This window comes from Neofelis nebulosa, chromosome 14 (genome assembly GCF_028018385.1).
Source record: "Neofelis nebulosa isolate mNeoNeb1 chromosome 14, mNeoNeb1.pri, whole genome shotgun sequence".
NCBI lineage: Eukaryota > Metazoa > Chordata > Mammalia > Carnivora > Felidae > Neofelis > Neofelis nebulosa.
Genome location: NC_080795.1, coordinates 73,590,427 through 73,613,311, shown reverse-complemented (window position 1 = coordinate 73,613,311; position 22,885 = coordinate 73,590,427). Strand labels below are relative to the sequence as shown.

Here is a 22,885-nt window from a genome sequence, read left to right as displayed (position 1 = left end):
ATAATAATTTGTCACTCTTAAGAGCAAAAAGAATCTACCAGAGACAATGACTGAAACTTTTTTCAGTTTAACTAGGTTGATATGCATTATTTTTAATTAAAACCCTCCGAATATTTCACAAGGAGGATATAAGTTATATCAAGCAAAATTCAAATCAGCTTTAAAATCCCACAACTACTTAAATTTTAACAAATTCCTATTTCCCCATTAGTCATAGAGTAACAAAAGTGTTAAATCTGCTGGGGATGTTTGTAACTTGCACAATTACAAATACATTTAATATACCAACAGCCCTGAGTCTTATAAATTTCACAACACCCACAGCATCTATGCCATATGTTAAAGATTTTCATCTGAATTGAGATGATTACATTTTCTGATTAAACAGTAAAGGAAAAGACGGGTAGCGCCGTTAATTATGTACCTAAACAAAATGCATACTGTAAGCTATTTTTTATCCCAAGTTTAAAGAGAGCAAAATATACCACAGACTTGTTGATAAGCCTTGCTAATAAGTAAAAAGCTGAATAAAAAAATATTAAGCTCCTAATTTAAACCTCCAAGTTTCAGTGTTTGATATAGTCTCCCCAAACTTCTAACTAAAGCAGAGACTCTAAACATTTTGTATTCACTCCAATCATGAGATTTTAGTAACACAAAGTCAAAAAAGCCTAAGACTTCTTTTAATTTATCACACACATATTATCATCACAGTCAGTATATACAATTGATTTTTATGTTAATCAAAATGCTAAGAGGGCAATCTAATCTTTTCTCACATTTTTTTAGTGAATCATAAAGTAAAATCTGACGCCCCCGTAAGACTTCCAAGGATTACTAAATTTTCGATTTCAAAAGTAAGACATTATGGGCACCTGGGTGGCTCAGTAGGGTTGAGCATCAGACTTGGGCTCCGTATCAGGCTCCCTGCTGTCAGCTCAGTGCCAGCTTTGGCTCCTCTGTCCCCCTGTCTCTCTGCTCCTCCCCGACCTGCACTTGCGCTCTCAAAAATAAACATCAAAAAAAAATTTTTAACCAATTTTTTAAAACTTTTTTTAATGTTTATTTATTTTTGAGAGAGACAGACAGTGTGTGTGCACACAGGGGAGGGGCAGAGAGAGAGGAAGACGGAATCTGAAGCAGGCTGCAGGCTCTGAGCTGTCAGCAGAGCCTGATGCAGGGATCGAATCCACAAACTGCAAGATCATGACCTGAGCTAAAGCTGGAGGCTTAACCGACGGAGCCACCCAGGCACCACCCCCCCCCCAAAAAAAATTTTTTTTAAACGTTATTACTAATGCATGGAAGAAAAAATACCAGCAACTTTCTGTGATGTTATACACCAAGAACCTGTAAATCTGTATATATTTGTACTAGTCACTTTATTACTGCAACTGTTGAAATGTATTTATATTTTTTTATATATTTATAAAATATATAAATTATGTTTTTATATTTATTTATATTTAATTATACTTATACTGGAGAATTTTAAAGAATCAATGGAAAATTATCTTTTATGGAAATACTCAAATTGTTTAGCAAGGCTGAAATACAATGCAATTTTAGGTTAAAAAAAATTAAGGATGGTGGAATCAACTGCCATACCAACAAAAGCTCAGCAGCCAAACCACACTCAATTATATTCACCCCTTCCTAGTCCTCAGAACCACTGGATACAGAGCTTTTAAAATTGTTCAGCCCTTTAAAACTGTACCCCTATGTTTATAGCAGCATGATTTATAAGAGCCAAATTAGGGAAGCAGCCCAAGTGTCCAGGGATAGATGACTGGATAAAGAAGATGTAGTATGTACGTATAAGTACACACACACACACACACCATGGAGTATTATTTATCCATAAAAAAGAGTTATCTTGCCATTTGCCATGACATGGCTGGAGCCAGAGAGAATTATGCTAAGCGAAATAAGTCAGAGAAACACAAATACCGTATGATTTCATTCATATGTGGAATTTAAGAAACAAAACAAATGAGCAAAGGGAAAAAAGAGAGAGGGACAAACCAAGAAACAGATTCCTAAGCAAAGAGAACAAGATGCTGGTCAGAGGGGAGGTGGGTAGGGGCGGAAGAAATAGGTGATGGGGACTAGGTAGTGCACTTGTCCTGATGAGCACGGGGTGACGTACGGATTTGCTGAATCACTCTACTGTACACCTGAAACGAGTACCACACTGTATGCTAACTATACAAGAATTAAAATTCTTAAAAGCTGTTCAGCCCTTAACCAGCATGCTGCTGTACCCTATCAAGGCAACAAAAAGAGCAGCGATATTTCTATGCTGCTGAAATAAAGAACAGAGGCTGCAAGGGGTGCTGGGTGGCTCGGTCGGGGTGAGCATCCATCCAACTCCTGATTTCTGCTCATGATCTCAAGGTTGTGGAGTGGAGCCCCGCGTCGGGTTCCACGCGGAGCACGGAGATGCTCGGGATTCTCTTTCTTTTCTCCCTCTGCCCTCTCCTTCACTCACGCTCTCTCTCTAAAAGAAGAATGGAGGCTGCTTACTGAGTTACAGTCAGTAAATACACAGAAAACAATGGACGGAGGGAAAAAAGAGCAGCATTAGCCGTGTAAGGGGAGAAAATCGTATGGAGAACTCAAAGAGCTAGTGGAGGCTCTCGGGGGACAGTTCAAGTGCAGACACCTCTCACGTCTGAGAGAGAAAGCAATTCATCGGCAAGTCTACGTGAGCACCGGACCTGCCGCCAGCAAAGCATTCAGTTCTTTCACACACACACATAATAATGAGACTCCAAAAAAGACAACAAGAGACACGTTACTGACAATTCAGTTCTACGTGAAAATTTTTCTATTACATATGTGGAGGTGCCTTCATTTCTCCTTGCAAACTGCACAATTAAGCATGTTTATGCAGGAATCATAGAACAGTTCACGTCCTCTCAACCTAGAATGACGATCCCTTCCCCCAGCCAGAAAGCAGTGACAAGACAGTGAAGGCCTTAAGGACAGGACGGTACATACCATGGTTTCGATACACAATCGTCTTTCGATCCCTAAGCTTTAAATTAAGATTTCTTTCCTAGCACTTCACAAACTGTCGTAGCATCAGATCAAACAGTAAGACACTTTTCCCCCTTTTCGTGCTATGTTGGAATGTTTCAGATGCTACTATAAATAAATGGACCTTGATCTGAGTCTGACACAGCTCTTGTCATGCACTGGTTGCAGCGGTATTTGATTTATGCGCCACCTGCTCCCTCTTTGGTCCCTCTGCCTATTTAAGCCTTAAGTGGACACATTCCTCAAGGATCTGCCCTGAGCCTCTTTACTCTCTTTACAGCCTATCCTTCGGTAATCTCACCCACTACAAATGCGCTCTGAATGTCCTTTCAGGCATCACACACTTATCACAGCCTAAAACGGACTCAGGTTCCATCCTAATTTCCCCAATTGCTCTTTCTCCAGAAAAGTCCCTCTATGACTTTCCGTTCACCCCAGTGATCAAGCATGAACCAGACCAGTTCACCCCAGTGATCAAGCATGAAACTCTGGAGGAATTCTGACTCCTCCTTCTCCCTCAACCCCTCATCCAATTAATTCTATCAACTGTACTTCCCCAGCAGTATACAGACTGGTCCACTGCAATCTACCTCACTACCATCATCGAAGTCCAAAGCCCATCGCTCAGGCTACTGTACTTTAATAACCTCTAACTGTTCTCCCTCCAACCTTGCTTATGTGCTTCCATAGCAACCTGTGTTTCTCTTAGTAATTTGAGTTACTCTACAAACATACACGGAATGTGTATCACGGCCCAAGCGCTACATCAAAAGCTACATACAGTGGTAAAGGAAACAGGTACAGGTGCTCGTAAAGCTCCCTGCCCGGTCAGCGTAATTACGTGCTCTGGACTTGTCTTCCCCTCAAGACTAAGCTTCGTGAGAGCAGGCATGACATCCATGATGACGCCCATCGTTCCCAGTATGAGCATACTGCTGTACCCTCAGTGTCTATGAAAACTGACTCGTAGTAGGGACTGAATAAATGTGTTGATTAAAAGACAAAATTACCAAATACGCGCGCGCACACACGCACACACCTTCAAGTCTTCACTTTCCCCAGTACCAATGACTTACTTCAACTGGCTGCTAGTTATTTCCCCCCATATGACTCACCTCAAACACTTTCCCCAAATCCATGCTTCTCCTATCACTCCTCGGGCTTCTGATGGCACCTTGCACTCACCTTCCCCTTGCAGTCTCTCCTCTAGACTCCACAGCACCATTTTAGGCTGCTTACCACGTCCTTTGTGTTACAGCCATCTACACAAGGTTCTATTAACTTCTTAAAGCTAGAGACTGCTTTATTCATCTCTGTATTCCCCACCCAGTAGTGCCCTGCCAACGTAGGCACTAAAATAATTTGTTGAATGAATGAATGCCTAAGAGAAATCCAAAGGAAAACGAGAAAACCGAAAGAGAACATTTGTGACTCCAATAACACACTGACAGCACCTATGACTGTATGACCGAAACGACTACAAGGAGAAATCAGACAGTTCCACTCCTGGAGGTCATCAGAGCAAAAGAGGTGAGACGCCATCAGGTCGATGGCTTTGGTTTTTGCCTCTCAGTTCCTAAGTTTTTTTTTTTTTAATATTTATTCATTTTTGAGAGAGAGGAACACAGAACACGAGCAGGAGCGGGGCAGAGAGAGGATGATGCAGAATCCAAAGCAGGCTCCAGGCTCAGAGTTGTCAGCACAGAGCCCAACGCAGGCTCCAGCGCACGGATCACGAGATCATGATCTGAGCCAAAGTCGGAGGCTTAACCGACTGAGCCACAGGCGCCCCTCAGTTCCTAAGCTTTTAATTCTAAAACATCTTATGTTTTTGTCTGAGGGCATATTCTACTAAGATTATAAATTTTAAATTTCTAAAAAGCAGCCAACATGATTTCCCTACAGAAATCGAATGCAGAATCCCACAATAAAAAGCTACTCCAGCTGTGGCTGGGTCAGGTAGAGAAGCCCACCTGCTCGCTCAACAGTCCCTATTACACATTCATGGAAGACACTTTGAAAATTTTGGCTCTAAAGGGAGCTCAAGCTTCCCTTGTGCAAGCCTCCGATGTGGATCAGTGACATGGATTCTTAGGAACCAACAAGGAGAATCTGTGCCAGGGAACGGAGCTTTTGTAAAGGTAACAGAAACAGAACTGAACTGAAGCAAACGTACATCACTCTCCTCCTGCCCCTGAATTGTTCCATTTCACGCACCTGGTGCAGTAAGACAAACCTGGAGAGCCTCCCAAAGGTGCTCCCATCCTCAGAAGACCAAGCAAAGAACCAGGATGGAACCAAGAGAAAAGGTGAACCAAGGAGTGGACAAGTCATGTAAGCTGTTTCTAATCAGGGCTGTGAACTGCAGAAGAAAGTGGACCTCTGACGTTCGCACAGTACAGCCCAGCTATGAGAACAAGAGAAGGCCACAGGGGCTCAGACCCCAAATCGCAGCCACTACCCATCTGCCTGGAGTGCTCTCTTGTCTGCAGAAGCCCTCCTGGAACCTCAGACAGCAAATGGTAATAATCCAAGAAGCACCTACCTTGCCCTTACACATACTGATTCTAATAACACGTTCACGAGGTATTTCTACCTCTAAAGCACAATTACGTAAGTTCTACTGCATCTAAATATCCCTGAGAGGTATTATCATTTTCCACTTATCAGGTCAAACAGCTAGTAAAAATACTTATAACTAAGTTCATAAGTCCATTTGGGTCATATTCATAAATGGGCCGCTCCTTTCAACTTCCAGGCCGGTCCTTCAGCCTGACACAGTACCTTCCACAAAGTTTATGAAGTCCCAGCAATTCACAATGGCAGACTTGAACACCTTGTACTTCATTTTCTCTGCCCAGCAGGAGTGAGATCCATTTAAAGTTAAGTGCATCCACAGCACAGAGAACTCTGTAGCAAATTGCCAAGATAGCTGTTCAGAAAGTCAATTAAATAGCAGGGGTGTGAAGAACACTTAGCATTACCCAGAAAACTCCGGCAGCAGGAATACCCTGGAGTTCAGCTAGTGAAAAGAAAAAGGTACAGCGGAATAACCCACCAGGTAGGAATCAAAACAAGCTAAATAAATAAATTAATAAAAAGCATTTAGGAGGACAGAGGTCTTTTTGAAGACTGCAGAGCAAAAATTTAATGCCTAATTTTAGAACACAGCAAACTCTTTTTTTTTTAATTTTTTTTTTTTCAACGTTTATTTATTTTTGGGACAGAGAGAGACAGAGCATGAATGGGGGAGGGACAGAGAGAGAGGGAGACACAGAATCGGAAACAGGCTCCAGGCTCTGAGCCATCAGCCCAGAGCCTGACGCGGGGCTCGAACTCACGGACCGTGAGATCGTGACCTGGCTGAAGTCGGACGCTTAACCGACTGCGCCACCCAGGCGCCCCAACACACAGCAAACTCTTAATTCAGAGGTACAATGAAAAAAATCTGAGTAGTGACTCCTTCTTTAATAAAAAGAGAATCATGCTATCTAATAATCCCTGAAGTTAAAGAGCAGTAAATAAATATACAGAAGGAAGAATATGACAGCCTACATGGAAAGAGGAAAAGTAACAGTAGCTCCTGTTTGCTTTAGAGCATATATGCAAGAACAAGCTCATTTCAAGAACTGCACGAAGCCGGCAAATACAAATGAGAGAATTTTGACAGGTTTGACATCTTAATCATAGGAGGAATTGCCAGCGTTCATTTTACGATCATACTTCCCTAGAACTGTATTCATTCTAGAACACACAATCATTCCCCGCCCCCACTCAAAAAGACCCTGCAAACTCCTAATAAATTGAACCCACACATAATGACTCATCTTAACCTTTCAGGTTTTCATGATTGAAACCACCACTTAATAAATCAGATTATTTCTTCCTCCTTTCAGACTAAAATACCAATGATTAAAAAAAAAAAAAACCCATTATTTTACTTCCTATTTAAGAACATTATTCACCAACCACTGTTCAAAGTAATTCCCAACATTTTACATCTCCCAGCATAGGACAGCAATGGTAGTCAGACAACAAACGCAGTGTTCTCCTAAGCCAGATATATATACAACCAACACTATTTGATCAATTCATCAAAATTCTTTTCTGTGGACTAAGGCAAAAGCCAGTTCAGGGCAGTATTTTAATGTTTCATTTCAGTTTTGTGAAAAAAATTTAAATTTTTTAAAAAAATTACGTTAAAGCTGTGAAGAGCCTTAAGCACCTTCTTCTGATTGTAGACTATATGCTAACTATATAGAAAATCGGAAAAACACAAATTACAAAGAAAATAAAAATAATTCATAACCTCAGCACATTCAAAAGTATCATTTTTAATGGCTGCATTAATGTTCCTCATTCAATTTCACTTCCTCATTATTGGCTACAGAAGTTTCTGTGTTTTCACCATCTGATAAATATTACTGCGATAAACATCTCAGTGCAGAAACCTTGGTACAGTCTGTTTTCAGTAATTTCTTAGGGATAGATTCCCAAAAGTGAAATTACTGGGTCAATGAACAGAAGTATTAGAGCACTTGATAAAATATTGCAGATTACTTTCCAAAAAAATCTGTACCAATTTAAACTTCTACCTTTCGTACTGTACCTCACCACCTTTGCCTGTTATTAAAAAGTCTTTGGTAATCTGACAATCCGAAAATGATTTCAGCTTTTAATCTGCATTTCCTTATTAATGAAATGTAATCATCTCCCCCAAAATCTTTACCAGTGTTTGTACCTAGACTTTTATAAGCATAGGTGTATGCTTTAACCACACAGAATTGGTGTTCTCCTTGGTTTATAGAAAAACTGCAAATATCGAATTTTTTATGTTTAACATTAACTTTAAATCCTTTAGATCTTTAGCCACAGATTTTTGTAATACTTCCATCATATATCCTTCTATCCCATATAAAGGCAGTATGAAGGTATGTAGCTGTGAACACCCCTCCAGGATACAGATGACCCAGGTTCTGGCAGCACTCCATTACCCAGCTGACTGGCACACTTAACCTACTTGGTTTAACCTTCCTCTTACTGATTGCACTCAATGTTCTTTTTAGCTGTAAAATTCAATTCAATTTCATTTTTCCCTCTCCGGTGATCCTACAGTTCCTAAATGAACTCTCTTTATACATGCTGAATTTAGAAAAGCCTTTGTGAATATTCATCTACATTATAAGAAAAGGTTTCAGTCGGCTGAGAGGTAAGAAAAAATTATAAAAAGCATGTAAAATAGGGGGCAATAAAGTAGAAGAAGATACACAAACATATACAAATATAAAACATATACAAGTGCATAAAGTACATATAAAATATATAAACATTTTTTTAATTTAAAAGATAAAAATTAGAACCAACAATTCTAAGTCTTTACAAAATAATGACATGGAGGCACCTGAGTGGCTCAGTCAGTTAAGCATCAGACTCTGATTTCGGCTCAGGTCATGATCTGAGATCACCCCCAGTCGGACTCTGTGCTGGGCGCGAAGCCTGCTTAAGATTCTCTCTCTCTCTCTCTCTCTCTCTCTCTCTCTCCCTCTCCCTCTCCCTCTCCCTCTCTCCCTCCCTCCCTCCGCCTCTCTCCCCCACTTGCATCCTTACACACACGAGCGCACACACTCTCTCTCAAAAACAAACAAATAAAATTAAAAATGGCATGATATATCTGGCAAACGATGATATTCTTCCACAACCTGAATTACAAAGCTTTGGTCGAAGAACAACTGCCATTCTGGTGATCTCCATTTTTGCAGGGGATACATCTCAGTATGCTTTTGAATCTCTTGAAACTATGCAAAAGTTTATATGAAAATCTGCTTTCATCAGATTCTCAACAGGGTTTGTTTTGCAAAAATATTGAAGAAGCCCTAACCTAGACAAACAGCTCACATCTTATCTACTGGTCGACACTTTCCTCCTTAAAGTGGGGGGAGCCATACTGGGATTTTCTGTGCCCTCCTCTCCATTTCTGAGAATGCCAGGAACCTGTTTCCTTCAACATCAATAAAACCTTCTACTAACACTATCGGATAAGGAGGTACTCATTGTCTACACAGGGGCTCCTCCAAAGGAGTTTAAAGTGGAGTTTGTAACAGAACTAGCTGTTCATACAGAAAGACTGTCTGATTCATAAGTACAATAAAAATACCTACACAGTGATTCCTTCTTTAGTAAAAATTGGAATCATGTTATCTAATAATACCTAAAGGAAGGTGGACAGTAGTAAATAAATACGCAAAGGGAGGATATGACAGACTACATGAAATCAGATCTGTCCACTGCAATCCATCCCAGGCCTACAGAAGGCTGATAATGACAACTGGGTCATTCCATACCAAAGCAGAGTTATGTAATGGGTAACATGTAGCTTTCTCCTAACATAGGACCTTCATTGGACTCAGGAAAAAAAGGGCCTCTGCCTCCCAAAACAAAGGACTTTTTGTCATTCAGAGGGATTTGTGGGCTAGCGCGCGGAGAGGCAACATTAGAAATCACTGCCTAGAAAACCAGAGAAGGATGCACTTCCTGGTTCAAGCTGCTCACTCCAGATCACCCACCGTGGCAGGTAAGTTCTCCAGAAAGCTGGGCTTACTCCTCCCACCTACCCCTGTACCCACATGGTACAGCTCTGGAAGGTACCTAGAACTGTGTGGCAATCTTGAGATGGAAAAGCAAGGCATGGGCAAAGGGGAACCTGCCTAGGTTCCCCAAAGTGGCCCGACGAGGTCAAGGGTCTTTCCTGACCCTGGCCTGACCTTACAGATCACTACTGACTAGATCAGACTGCAGGTTCCTTTGGGCCTTCAGGTTGAGAAGGCAATGTCTACAGGGACCCTGGATAGGAAAGCAGGCTGGGCTGCAGGAAGAGCCTGATCTATAATATTTAAATATTTAAATCAGTGGTTCTCAACCCAGGGACAATGATGACTCCCCCAGGGGACACTGGCAATGCCTGGATACAGATTTGACTGCCACAACTTTGGGGAACAGGGAGATTTACTACTAGCCTCCAGCGGGTAAAGGCCAAGTTGCTGCTAAACCCCACAAAGCACACAGCAGCCCTCACCTCCCAAACAAAACATTCATTATCCAATCCAAGACATCAACAGAGCAAAGTTTGAGAAATCCTGATTAAGACTACAATTTTCAAGCTTCCATCTGTATGCTTAGCCTGACAAATGTTAGAGGCAGGCCTGCTAAGAACATAATCATGAATTATAGAACTCTCATAACACTGTTTTAATGGGAAAAGGTTTAGTTCAGGTTTTGGTATCCAAAGAATAAGTTCTGTGACTCCAGGTAAGATTCACTGATTCAACGTTTACCAAGCACCTGTTACGTAACTAAGCACAGTGCTGAGCAAAAGTAATGGTGAAACTGATAGTATCTGGTAGACCCAACTCCTGCCTGGCTCAGAACAGTGTAGGGTGAAAAAAAGCTAGGACTCTGAAGCCAGAACCACCTAGTTCCAATCCCACCTCTATCTACCATTTACTGTAATCAGGCAAACTGCTTAACTCTTCCTGGACTTCAATCTCTCCATTTCCATAACATGTCAATCAGGGCTTCCCACAAAGTAGAAAATAATGAAATAAGGTATTTCTCATAAAGCACAAAGTATACTGCCTGGCACACCACAGCATTCAATAATTAATTCTCTATTACTAACAGCAAGTTTTAAGTTTCTATAAAGTAATCAGTCTATTGGAAATGGCCAGTATGGACAGTCAGTGACTGTGACTGCATGAACACAATTTTGGTCAAGTTCATTCATGGCATACAAGATCCTTCAAGTTCTGGCTCCTATCTCTTCCAGCCTTACCTCCCACCATCTACACCCTCTTCGATGTCCCATGCCCCATGAGTGGGGACAGACTGAAAGATGAGATCTAGCAGTCACCAGTCTCAGGCCAAAGGTCACTGTGAGAAAGAAAATTCTTCAGTTGGGACTCTGGCAGTACACACACATAGGTGCTGGGTGGAAGGGGGAGGAGAGGTGCACAGAACCAATGAACACAAAGAGCTCACAAGCCAGGAATACGTCATTTGCTGGTAATGCATTTCTAAATGGAACTTCTCTACCCAGCATGCATCGTTCGCTTCACAATTCGTCAGTACTTTGCACCTCTTTCATAAGAACAGACTGAAAAATAAGTCAAATGTAATCAGCCTCATCGGTGGGGAAAAAAACAAACATGAAGTGACCACATTACCACAGCTTAACAAATCTGACCAGATATCAATGCCAACATCTAAATGAGAAAAGAAAGCATTAACCACAAATTACTGAAAGTATAGCTTGTAGCAAACAATGCTTACCAGTTTCAGTTCCCCTTAGCCAACATACAATAATGTTACATAGATAATAAAAGAGCACGTTTTACTGAACCAGTTTCGAGGCAATTGTCAGCTCCGGAACCCCTTTCACATAAGCAGTTTACTAAAACGGGAAGGCTGTGCCTACAGAACCAAGTATCCGCTGAATACACCAGTGAAACCCTCAGCCTTCTTTGCCCAGAGTCCTGCGGCAACACAGAAGCAAAGGCAAAATGTCAAATTTTGTTAGAAGTTTACATGCCTGACTTAAGTTTTGGCTAAACTCACTTTTATCTTCATGTAATCGCAGGGAATAAAGGGGGGAGGAGGGTAAACTACTATCATCGTGGTGCTGGAACACCAAAACTAAACCTCATCTACACTCCTCGCGGTGAAGGATTCTAGGGACTGGATGTGTGCTGGAGCCCTGGCTCTGTTCCAGGTGTGACCTCAGCCACGTCACTGAGGCTCGTGGGGGTCTCAGTCTCCTGAAACGAAAAAGAAAATAAAATGGCTGGATTAAGCTGTAACATCGCTTCCACTCCAATTCCGACTCAGGGTTTGAAAATCTTTTAAGATCAAAATGTTTCTTCACGGTCCTTCAAAGGAGAAGCTGAAATAAAGGCCTTTAGAGACATGATGTATCAAATTGTAGGCTTGTAGGTTTGAAAAGACCATTTAGTGAAACATTCTTAAAATCTGTGCTTAGTGATTACTGCAAACGACTGGCTGAATATAGTGACATAACCACAGAATTATTCCTGCCGCGGCAGCTTCCTGTCAGGCATCCTTCCAGGTAGCTGCTTTCCGCAAAAGAGTTCCCGGCTCTTCAAAATAATTCCAACGAAGCTACTAGTTAACATTCATGTGATAATGCAATTGCTTAGCCTTCAGGGGTATACCACGCTCCATCAGATTCTGCTTATTAACACCGGTTTCAATGACTGAGAGTATCAATATTCCAAATTAGCAACCAAACAGCAATAGGAGAATAATTCGATGGCTGAGAGCAAGGGTCACTTTCAGAGTTCTAGTCTGAGAGACCCTAGTGTTCATCCCCAAGAGAAAAGCAATACATTCATTCACTAAAGCTTTAAAGGATTAACGGGTCCAGCTTGCAACTGAGCCTCTGAACTCATTTGACATTTAAAAAAGATAAATTAAAAAGTTCAGTTGATTTGGAGAGAGATTCCTTCCTAAAAACATCCCCAAAGAAAGCGCCTATGTTAACATTTATTCTCCACACAGGATTTCTAAGAAGTACCACGGTCCACTGAACTATCCCAGCAATGCTGGTGGTTCTGGCCACGAAGAGGGACAAAAGGCAACGTGAACTCAACCACTTCACCTGAGTCCTGCCAGCTGGTACTAGGTGTTTACGCAATCACAGAAACTGTACCACAATAAATACGACCAATGATAATGAGAGATAACTCAAACATTTCACTAGCCTTCCAATCGGGCCATAACTCAAACATTTCACTAGCCTTCCAATCGGGCCATAAAATCCGCATCGTTAACTATGCAAATACGCCATGGTTCATCCTTGCCTCATTTTGCATTGTAAATCATATATTTTAAAAGACACAAGTTTCCTGGGGCACCTGAATGGCTCAATCAGTTGAGCATCCAACTCTGAGTTTTGGCTCAGGTCGTCATCTCCTGGTCCTGAGATTGAGTCCTGCATGGAGCTCTGCTTGGGATCCTCTCTCCCTCTCTGCCCTTCCCCCCCACTCGTGTGTGCAAACACAGGCACCCTCTCTCTCAAAATAAATTAACATTTGGGGGAAAAAAAAAAAGAGAGACAAGTTTTCTGAATCCACCCCATGAGGCCAGATAATCTTAGCACTAAAAATTTAATTTCACAGCATAACTTATATTGCCATTTTACCAATAAATTCCACTTGAAGCCTTAACTTTCAAGAGTAGGTGTTTACACCGCCTCTCCCTTTTCCTTTCTCAAAGTAAGATTAGCACAATGCTCATCTCAAATATTCCTGGATAACAAGAACATACATTCAGAATCATAAACAATATAAAAGAAATAACAATAATGATGATGATGATATTCCTCCAATCTAGAGGAATACAATTAAAACATAAATTGACATATTTAAGGAACACAAGCTTCAAGACCATGAGTTAAGGACACACATTACTGTGTTCAGAACACAAAATCCACCTTATCCACATAAGTAGGGCGAGTTAAAAGTAATCGTTCCATCAAGATCATTTAAAGATTTGCCACAGCATTACATAAACCTTTTTCAATATCCGGAAAAAAATTCCTCCTTACCCACCAGTAAACAAAACATGCATTTGAGGCTGACCTGGAAATCCAGTGTCCCTTATGTCTACCTAAATAAGGACAGTTAGGAGTTATGAATTCTAAAAAATGTGAGCTAACTGGAAGCGTATTTTCAAGTGTTTACAGATTTTACAATATGAAACGCTTACTCAAAAGAGCCCTAATTGAAAACAGTTTCAAATCAATCATCTTCATGCTTCCTCTCCGTGCAAAATTAGGGAATTTCCTTAGTTTGCACAGACACATATGGGCCACCAGGTTTCAAGTCACAATGCAATTCTCCGGGTCGTTTCAAAATGGGTCATTAGTAAATCTTGTCCTACCCCGTCTGTCCAAAATGTCCCCAACATGCAATGTTTTTCAAACTTCAGAGTCCCTCAGTAACACCTAGGCCACTTATTAAACACGCAGATTGCGGGGCCCGAGCTGCGGGGTCAAGGTGCCTTGGGAAGAACCCCAAACAGCACTTGCAATCAGCAGCCAAGTGAATCCGAAGCAGGTGGTCCAACAGCCACACTTTGGGGCACAGAAGCCTAACAAGTTCCCCAAAGAGCACCTACTTCAGCCACCTCGGCGAGTTACCAACGGGGAGAAATTCAAGCTGCTGGGACTTCGCGAGCCTGGAGGAGGGGCTCTGGGCCGGGCCGGACCCCCCAGGAACCCCGCGTCCCACCAGGCGACGCCTGCCCCCCCCCCCCCCGAGGAAGTCAGCTGGCGACGGCGCTGCGACCGCGGTGACTTCCAGCATTTCCATAAATGAGCCTAGACTTCGAAGTCCCACAGGTCTAGGTCACTCCGGCTCTCCCACTTACTCCCCGGGCATGCTTAACGCTCGGGCCTCAGTTTCCCCGTCCGTGCAACGGACTCACGCCTCCCCGCGGGCAGGCTGACCCGAAACGAAAGTAACTCGCCGGGCGGCTGGCACTTCCTGGCTCTCCCCGGCTCTCCCCAGTCCGGCCCGGCTTCCCCGCCGCCGCAGCGGACCACCCGGGAGCGCGCGCTGTGCGGGCCGCCGCCTCCCAACGCCCCCCGCCCGGCCCGACCCTCGGCCGGCCACTCACGGGTGGGCATGGTGACCCCGAGCCGCGCTCGCCGCCGCACCCAGGCTCAGCGGGGCCGCGCAGGGCGCGCCGACGGCACCATGGCGGGCCGGCGCCGGGCCGCGGAGGCCCCGACCGGGCGCAAGGCGAAGGGCGGACGGAGCGGACGCGGACCCCGCGGCTCAAGCAACGAGGCCAGCGACAGCCGCCACCGCCGGCCCAGCCGCGCGCCGGACGCCGCGTTGGGCGTCTCCACGCTCTGACGTCAGCACGCCGCCGACGCCCCGGCCCCGCCCCCGCCCTACGGCCGAGCCCCGCCCAGGAACGGACCCGAGCGGCCGGGCGCGGGCGGAGGTGGGGGACTTGGAGCGAAAGTGTCGCCTAGAGTAACTTCGAGCTTCGTTTTGTCGTTTGCATGAGTCCTTACTCGCGGTACGTCAGCGATATTTGTTGCACCGCCTTATAATGTTTGTGAGGGTGTGCGTGATTGCATCGAGGGCATGAGTAGACTTTTTTTTTTTTTTTTTTAAGCAAACTGTTGAACTTGCAGTGCGTTCTGATTCTCTGAAAGCATGATTGGAGAAGCACTGAGGTCGTTCGGGGTGATGGCTGAGCACTTTTTTTGAGAGGACAGAAAATGAAATTTCCTCTTGCTCCTCCTGGTGACTTTCAGAGACATTATAAGCTTCAGGAGGCGTTATACGCCACTTGGCTGAGCCACTTTTCTTGACTCTTGAGTGCCATCAGTAATCGTTGTGTCTAATAGTCACCAAACTGAGCGGACAGCTGGAGCCTAGAACATTCGGCACAGCACGTAGACTTTGCTAGGCCCCGTGGGCAGTGCACCGTATGCATGGAGAAATAGAAGCAAGCCACAGAGGTCTAAAACATTCTCAAAGAGGTTCAGGATTTTTTGATGCGTGATTCACTTGGGAACCTGTCAAAAAGCAGATTCGTAGGTCTTGAACTAAATCCACTGAATGACACGTTTCAAATAAGTATTTAAATTTGAGAAACTTCTTCTTTGAAAGTAGTGCCAGCGTTCTAAAGTTAAGAAATGATACTGTGCAGGGGGGGGCTGGGTGGCTCAGTGGGTCGTGCATGGGACTTCAGATCAGGTCATGATCTCAGGGTTTGTGAGTTCGAGCGCTGAGTCCAGCTCTGGGCTGACAGTGCAGAGCCTGCTTCGAATCCTCTGTCTCCCTGTGTCTCTCTCCCCCCCTGCTCTCTCCCCCCACTGCTTGTGCTCTCTCGCTCCTTTTCAAAAATAAATAAATAAACATAAAAAAGAGCCAGTCACAGAAGCAGATGAGAGGAGATTGTATACAGTGGATATACACCAGACTGTCTCTTGCTAAAGGGTAAATGCCAAACTACCAAGTACTTGGAGGACACTTCAATACACTGGTGCATATTTTTATCATCTCTAACATCTTTCCTGCTCTCAGTTTTTGCCCTGAGCCTTTCACAGTATCTTAACTTGCCTCTCCACTTTCCCCATTGACTCCTGATTAAACTGCCATCAGTGCTTATAGTCCACCACCGGACCAGGCACGTTTCAGAAACTGGCAAAAACCATAGTCCGTATTTATGTATCCCCTGCCTGGCACACCGTTTGGGGGCTAGGACATTTTAATTTAATAACTACTTAACAACGTCCATATGTATTCGGTGAATATGGGGGGAGAAAGCAGGTAAAATAGAACTAGTTAATGAACAACTTTGCAAGCTTGAAATTTGTCCTTTAGGAAACCATTCTAGATTCTCTGTGAGAACAGTGACATGAAATAATCAGAAGCCGGGTTCTGTGGAGTATACACCATGACATTAACCATGGAGGGGAGTCCTTAGGACTGACACTGAAGGGAGCATTCGGTGCCTCATCTTAGTGGTGGCTGTGAAAAAGGAATGAGCTGAATCTTACTGCAGCAGAAAAATCCCTGGGATTTGTCGGCTACTGGCTTGGGACCAAAAGAGAGGCATCTGTTAGTTATGTAACTTCAAGGCTGGAATAAGGAAACGAATGATACTGGGAGAGCAGTAGACAAGTTGGGAAGGAACGTTGCTTTGGGGAGGGGTGTGAACAGAGGATGTGAGTTTCTCTTTGACACATTAAGCTTGATGTGGCATCTTTGCTTAGTTCTGAAGACAGTGAATAGTTCTGAAGGCAGCTGGGCATACCAGGCTGAAGCAGGTGGAGGGATCTCAAGGTTGGAGACTTGGGAAGCTTTGGCCCACAGACAGGAGCTAAAGCCAGGAGTCAGAGAAAGCCTGCCGAGGGAGGGTGTGGAGCCAAAGAAAGATAGAAGAGATCCAAAGGGCACAGTGCCCTGTAAGCCGAAGGAGGATATGATTCCAAAGGACAGACATCTCTGCTTACATTACTCAAAAATGATGCAAATCCCAAAGGCCCTGAGAGAGTCTGGCCCATAATGAGTTTGGTTCTTTTTTTCTTTTTTTTCTGAGAGGGCTGATTCTGCCACCCCCTTCTTTAGACTTGATCTAAGTGTGGTACCTTCTCCTGGACCACTCCTCCTGTTCCCCCTTTGCAAACACCCTTCCATCCCCTCTGCTAGTGCTCCCCTTTTGAAGCCCAATTTGGGCTGGTAGCAACTGGGCTTTATCCACCTCTATCCGTCCCCACACTGCCTAGTGCTTGTACGTGCACATCACGTCTTGCTGACACAGAGATGGGCTGCTAGATTCCTCTTCCAGAAAGAACGCCTGCCTGGTACTGTCAGTTAAAGTGATATTGGGAAGATCATCACTGACATCCCATTGGGACATTAGCTTTTAGCCAAATTGCCCAAAATAGCTGCTTCCAGTTTAGTCTGCTATTTGTTCCAATTTCTAAATCAGGCACAGAGACCATGCACTTTTAATTAGCACATGTTTTAGTGGTCAAAGGTAATTGCCAGCAGATTGGCAGCTTATAGGAATTAACTACAAGGAGGCTTCTCCCAAAAGTTTATTCCCAAAAGGTCATCGTGATGCAGTGTGATGCTCTCATTGCTTCGTTTCCTTTATTGTTTAGTATTTATATCAATGACGTGCCCTTTTTGTGTCATTTTGTTCCATTTTATTTCTGCCGTCGCTTAATAGTGACTTGGGCCTTTCCAGTTCTTCTGAGGCATAAAAAAGCACAGACGTTAGACTTAGAAAACCTGAGTTTGAATCCTGCCTTCCCCCTTCCCTGACCTTTTGGCAATCCATGACCTCCCTGGACTTAATTTTCTTCAATTTCAAAATCAAGAGATATTCCCTTGTGTTGTAACGTTCTGTGGATCTCCTCAAGGCAATAGTTCTCAGGCTCGACTGAACTTTGGGAATCACTGGGGGGCGGGGGGGGGGGGTGCTTTAAATAAGCCCCATCCCTGGGTCCTACTCCTGAGAGTCTAAAGTAGTTAGTCTGCCGCGTGGCCTAGGCCTGGACCGAGATTAAAAGCTCCCGGGTGTTTGTAAGCAGCCAGGTTGAGTTCCGTTGCCTTAGGGAAGAATTAAGCAAGATGAGGCTCTAATTCAGAGTCATATACCTCATTGAGCCCTTTCTGATGCCAGTTAAGCTCATGCATTTTGAGATCACTGCCCTCTGAATGCTAGAGTAAATTTCGCACTCATATGCTACCCAAACTAGTTGCAAACATGCATGAAAACAAATCAGAAGGACAAACCTCTAATCCAGAAGGTTATTACCAACCCTTTCTGTGCCAACTAGAACACCGTGCGAGCCACAACCTCCCTATCATCCCATTAGCCGACTATCATAGTCCTCTGTGCATTGTAAAGACATTGCCAATGTATAGGGAGCAAAATCTGGTGATAATTAAGAGCTCTTGATTAAATCAGCCAAAACAGCTGGAAACCATTCCTTAGAAACACTATCATTTTAAACAATTAGAGGAAAGCATTCTCTTTTATTGTCACTTACCGAAATGCTAGCTAGCTTTAGCATTTAACAGAGTGTAGTGGTGCTGTTAAAAGAGAGAAAAAAATTACTCCTTTAAATATGGTGGCACCGTAGGCAGTGAGGTCCTTTCCAAGACCTTTGTGACAACTGGAATCAAATCTTATTCATTGCTGTATCTCCTTTACGTTGAACAGATTAGGTGCTCAGTAAACATTTGAAGGAGAAAAAGAAGAAAACACGGAAGGAGTGAAGAGAGAAACCTCAAGGACATAGAGACAAGAAGCAAACAGGTAAATCAGAGTTTTGGAAGAGGCTTTTTGTGGTAGATTGGAAAAAACAGCCTCAATTTCTTCCCCTGGCTGTATGCATTCTCGCAATTGACTTCTCCCAGAAGTACATTCTTTCTCCAGTCAATCCGGGCGGGACTTGCAACTTTGGCTAATGAGACAATGACAAACATTGGGCAGGCAGAGACATAGAAAATGTGAAGACTGGGCTTCCTTTTGGAGGAGAGGCCCCAGTCATTCCATCCATTCCAGATGAGGCCACCATAAATCGGCCAAACCCACCAGCTCAGCAAAGATTCAAGAATGAGTCTAGCCCAGACCAACATCAGACCACCCCACTGAGACGAGCCGTAACTGTCAACACAGAGGAGCGTGAGCTAAATAAAATAGGTATGTTAAGGCCACTTATTTTAAGTTTGGGGTGGTTAGTCATGCACCCCATAGTCACAATTGCTAATCATAGCTACATAATTATTAGTTATTAGTTATAACTGTTAGTTGTAACTATTATTAGTTATCGCGACAACTGTAGCTAATTAATCCCGTTGTAGAAAAATCATCGTGGGAGGTACGATTTATCAAGATCTTCATTTGTGCCAAGTAGCGTGCTGAGAACTTTACGCGCATTTTCTGACATGATCCTCACAAAAATTGAGTAGATGAGTATCTCCATTGCTTTAATATGTGAAGCTTGGAGAGATTGAGTAGGCATAATGGCCCTGGAACTTGAACTTATGTTCATGGGCCCCCAGGCCCAAACTCCTAACTGCACACAGTCCAAAGAGTCAAGCACGGAGCCAATCAGAGGGCCTGGCAGGAGATGGTAGAAGTGAACAGAAGGTGACGACAATTCTGGCCTCTCTTCCAGTCTGCTCCGCTGAAGGAACTGTGACGCCCTTCAGAAGGGGAATTATGTTTGCCAACCGTTTCAGAGACTCTTAGAAAGTCAGTAGGTTTTGTATCAGTTCTCATTCGGGGGAGAAATTGCGATTGTAATTGTAGACGGGTGCCAGGTTGCAAGGGCACCTGGTTCCAGGGGTCCCAAACAGACCAAATTCAGCCGCTCGCCACGGGACGAATGGAGGTGAAACCAGAAAGGAATTTGCGTCAATGAGGCCCACACCAGGAAGACCGCGGACTAACATCTGTCTCCAAAGACAGTCTCCAAAGTGCCAGAAGTACTTCCAGGTTTACAGGAAGAAAGTGTGGGACACGGGTCAGTGAGTGCGTGCAGGTAGGCAGTGAAGGTCAAGTCGATCCGTGTCTTGGGGTCACATGCAGTCTGGCTGGCTCAGGGCAGTCCTTTTTGTTCGGCTGGGTGGTTTCTGTTCCCATCACAGGATGCTTGGCCCGGAGGGTCTCTTGCCTGAGTTAAGAGATAAGCTGCAAAGAGTCAGTTAGGAAGGTTCCAGGTCCAAACAGAAGTAGGTGAAGTCCTCTTTCATGGATCACCGCAGAGTTGTCGGATTTCCTCTTGTGTTTGAGGAGATGGAAATAAACTGTGACGGTTGAATATTGTTTTCAAGTAAGTTAAAATAATTCTTAGGGACACCTGAGTGGCTCAGTCTGCTAAGCATCTGACTCTTGGTTTTAGCTCAGGTCGGGATCTCGCGGTTTGTGGATGGAGCGCCGCATCAGGCTCTGTGCCGACAGCTCAGGGCCTGCTTGGGACTCTCTCTCTCCCTCTCTCTCTTTGCCCTTTCCCCCCTGGCGTACGCTCTCTTTCTTTCTCTGTCTCTCTCAAAATAAATAAACTTAAAAACTTAGTTTTAAAAGATTACATCCCATGGGACGTGCAATGCTGGTGAAGTTCGTAAAGGAAATCTTTGTCCGTAAACTGTGCTCTCCCAGTCTTTGTGTAGCAGTTGAGAGTGAGAGACAGAGACATCTGCCTCTTGAATTTGTCTCAAATAAGGAAACAGAGTTGCGGTTAGACGATATGGCCGCTAATCAGACTTACCTTGAGCCTTGAGTGGGGGGAGGGGTAGCTGGAAACAAAGCCAGAACTTTAGGCCTTTGAAGCAGGAACCTGGTGGCAGCCAAACACAGTTTTTTATCCAATGAAATGAAGGTGGGGAGGGGCAGCCCTGTTTGGAAATGATGAGAAGAATAAAAGAAAAAAGTCCCGCAAGCAGGTGGCTGAAGCTAGTTGTGGAGGAACACCAGAAATGCTGTGCGATGCTGTTCTTCCTGGTGACTCAAGGAGTCTGAGTGGCCTGTAGGTGTCTCTGCGTCTTGCATTTTCAACTGCAGAATGTATTTGTTTTGAAAGAGCAAGAATTAGGACAAACCCGGCATTTTAGGAACCACTGTCGGAGGGGAGGGAGCATGGGAGGGTTTCCCCACATCGACGAGCGGTTTTCTGGACACCAGCTGGGGGTCCCACAATTCGGCTCAATTCTGATGCTACCCCGAGATAGCGACAGTGTCCTTGGGCGAAGAGCTCGGTCCTACAAAGTGCCGCTGCCATGGCACGCCATCCCTGGCCACGGACACGCGTCCCGAGCCTAGACTTGCGTCCTCTGCTTCTGCCTGACACAGGGAGACGAGAGGGACTCCGTGAAAAGCCGCTTTTTTTTTTGCTCCTTTTCCCTGCTCCTACTCTTTTTTTTTTAAGTTTATTTATTTTTGAGAGAGAAAGAGCAGGGAAGGGGCAGAGAGAAGAAGAGAGAGCATCCCAGGCAGGCTCCACACCATCAGCACGGAGCCCAATGCAGGGCTCAAACCCACGAGCTATGAGATCGGCCCCTGAGCCAAAACCAAGAGTTAGACACTTAACTGACCGAGCCAGCCAGGTGCCCCTTCCTGCTTCTATTCCTGCTAGGACCTACACCCCCACCTTATGCACACCTTACAGGGCACATAATGTCCTCCTTGTCCAGGTCAAGGAGTTAATGATGTCTTCCAGCATAATAGGTAACATCTTGACCAGGCAGGGTCCCCATGAACTTCCCAAGACCACTGACTCACCAAGAGCTCTGGATCCAGGGTACAGGTGACTTATGGCGGACACCTGAGCACTCATCTTTGTTCCCGAATGCCTGAGAAGACGTGTGCACCAGACAGATCACAGGCAAAAGGGAGACCCGCTCTCCTTTCCTTTCTGACCCTCCCAGACACTCTGTGTCTCCACTCTCTCTACCTTCAGTAAACTCCGCTCTTACTTCCTATCAGCTCACGTTTGATTTCTATCCCGCCCGAAGCCAACGTCCTACGGGACCTCCTCTGGGTCCTTGGACCCAGACAACCTGCCTCACGACCACGCGGCTACAGATTGGAGGTTCCAGCGACCCCTCCTTGGCAATTCAATTCAGATGCCAGTTGCAAGCCTACCCTGTCATCTGTACTTCCGACCAACTGGCCATAAGTCAGAAGTTTCCACAAACCCGTCCTTTAGTTTCATTTGCTAGAGACGCTCACGGAACTCAGAGGAGCGTTTTCCGTACGGCTCACTGGTTTACTATAAACGGGTGTAACTCAGGAACAGCCAGATGGACGGGATGCATAAGGCGAAGTGTGGAGAAAGGGCTCAGAGTTTGCATGCCCTCGCCAGGCACGCTACTTTCTTCACACCTGCTCGTCTTCCCCAACCCAGAAGCTCTCCAGACCGTGCCCTTTGGGGTTCGTATGGAAGCTTCATTGCACAGGTATGGTGGATTAACTTATTGACCACCTGCAATTGAACTCAGTCTCCAGCCTCTCTGCCTTCCCTGGTCGGGGGGGGGGGGGGGGGGGCAAGGTCTGAAAGTCCCAATCCTCTATTTACGTGGCTGGTCCTCCTGGCCACCAGTCCCCACCCTTGGGTTTCCCTGGGGCTTTCCAAAAGTCACCTTCCTGGGGCGCCTGGGTGGCTCAGTAGGTTGAGCATCCAGCTCTTAGTTTTGGCTCGGGTCTGATTTCATGATTCCTGGGATCGAGCCCCGTGTTGTGTTCCACGCTGCCTGTCAGGAGCCTGCTTGGAATTCTCTCTCCCTCTCTC

At 44.7% G+C, this 22,885-nt stretch overlaps 1 protein-coding gene and 1 long non-coding RNA gene across 8 annotated transcripts in view; one reads left to right on the top strand and one right to left on the bottom strand.

The window, feature by feature from the left end:
* EFR3A (EFR3 homolog A) overlaps nucleotides 1-14,964 on the bottom strand; it is a 105,980-nt gene extending 91,016 nt beyond the window's left edge. For both annotated transcript variants that reach the window (XM_058699097.1, XM_058699096.1), the window contains exon 1: nucleotides 14,734-14,964. Coding sequence is in view for 1 of the 2 variants with exons in the window: in XM_058699096.1 (XP_058555079.1) it covers nucleotides 14,734-14,743 (10 nt within the window). In the remaining variant the exon portion in view is untranslated. The remainder of the gene's footprint in view (nucleotides 1-14,733) is intronic.
* Nucleotides 14,965-15,003: 39 nt separating this feature from the next.
* Nucleotides 15,004-22,885, top strand: part of LOC131494647 (uncharacterized) — a 115,534-nt gene continuing 107,652 nt past the window's right edge. For 4 of the 6 annotated variants that reach the window (XR_009253521.1, XR_009253520.1, XR_009253519.1 and 1 more), the window contains exons 1-2: nucleotides 15,005-15,144; nucleotides 18,814-19,296. This is a non-coding gene — a long non-coding RNA (uncharacterized LOC131494647). Of the gene's footprint in view, nucleotides 15,145-18,813; nucleotides 19,297-22,885 lie in introns of all 6 variants that reach the window. The other 2 variants (XR_009253523.1, XR_009253524.1) reach the window with 1 other exon arrangement.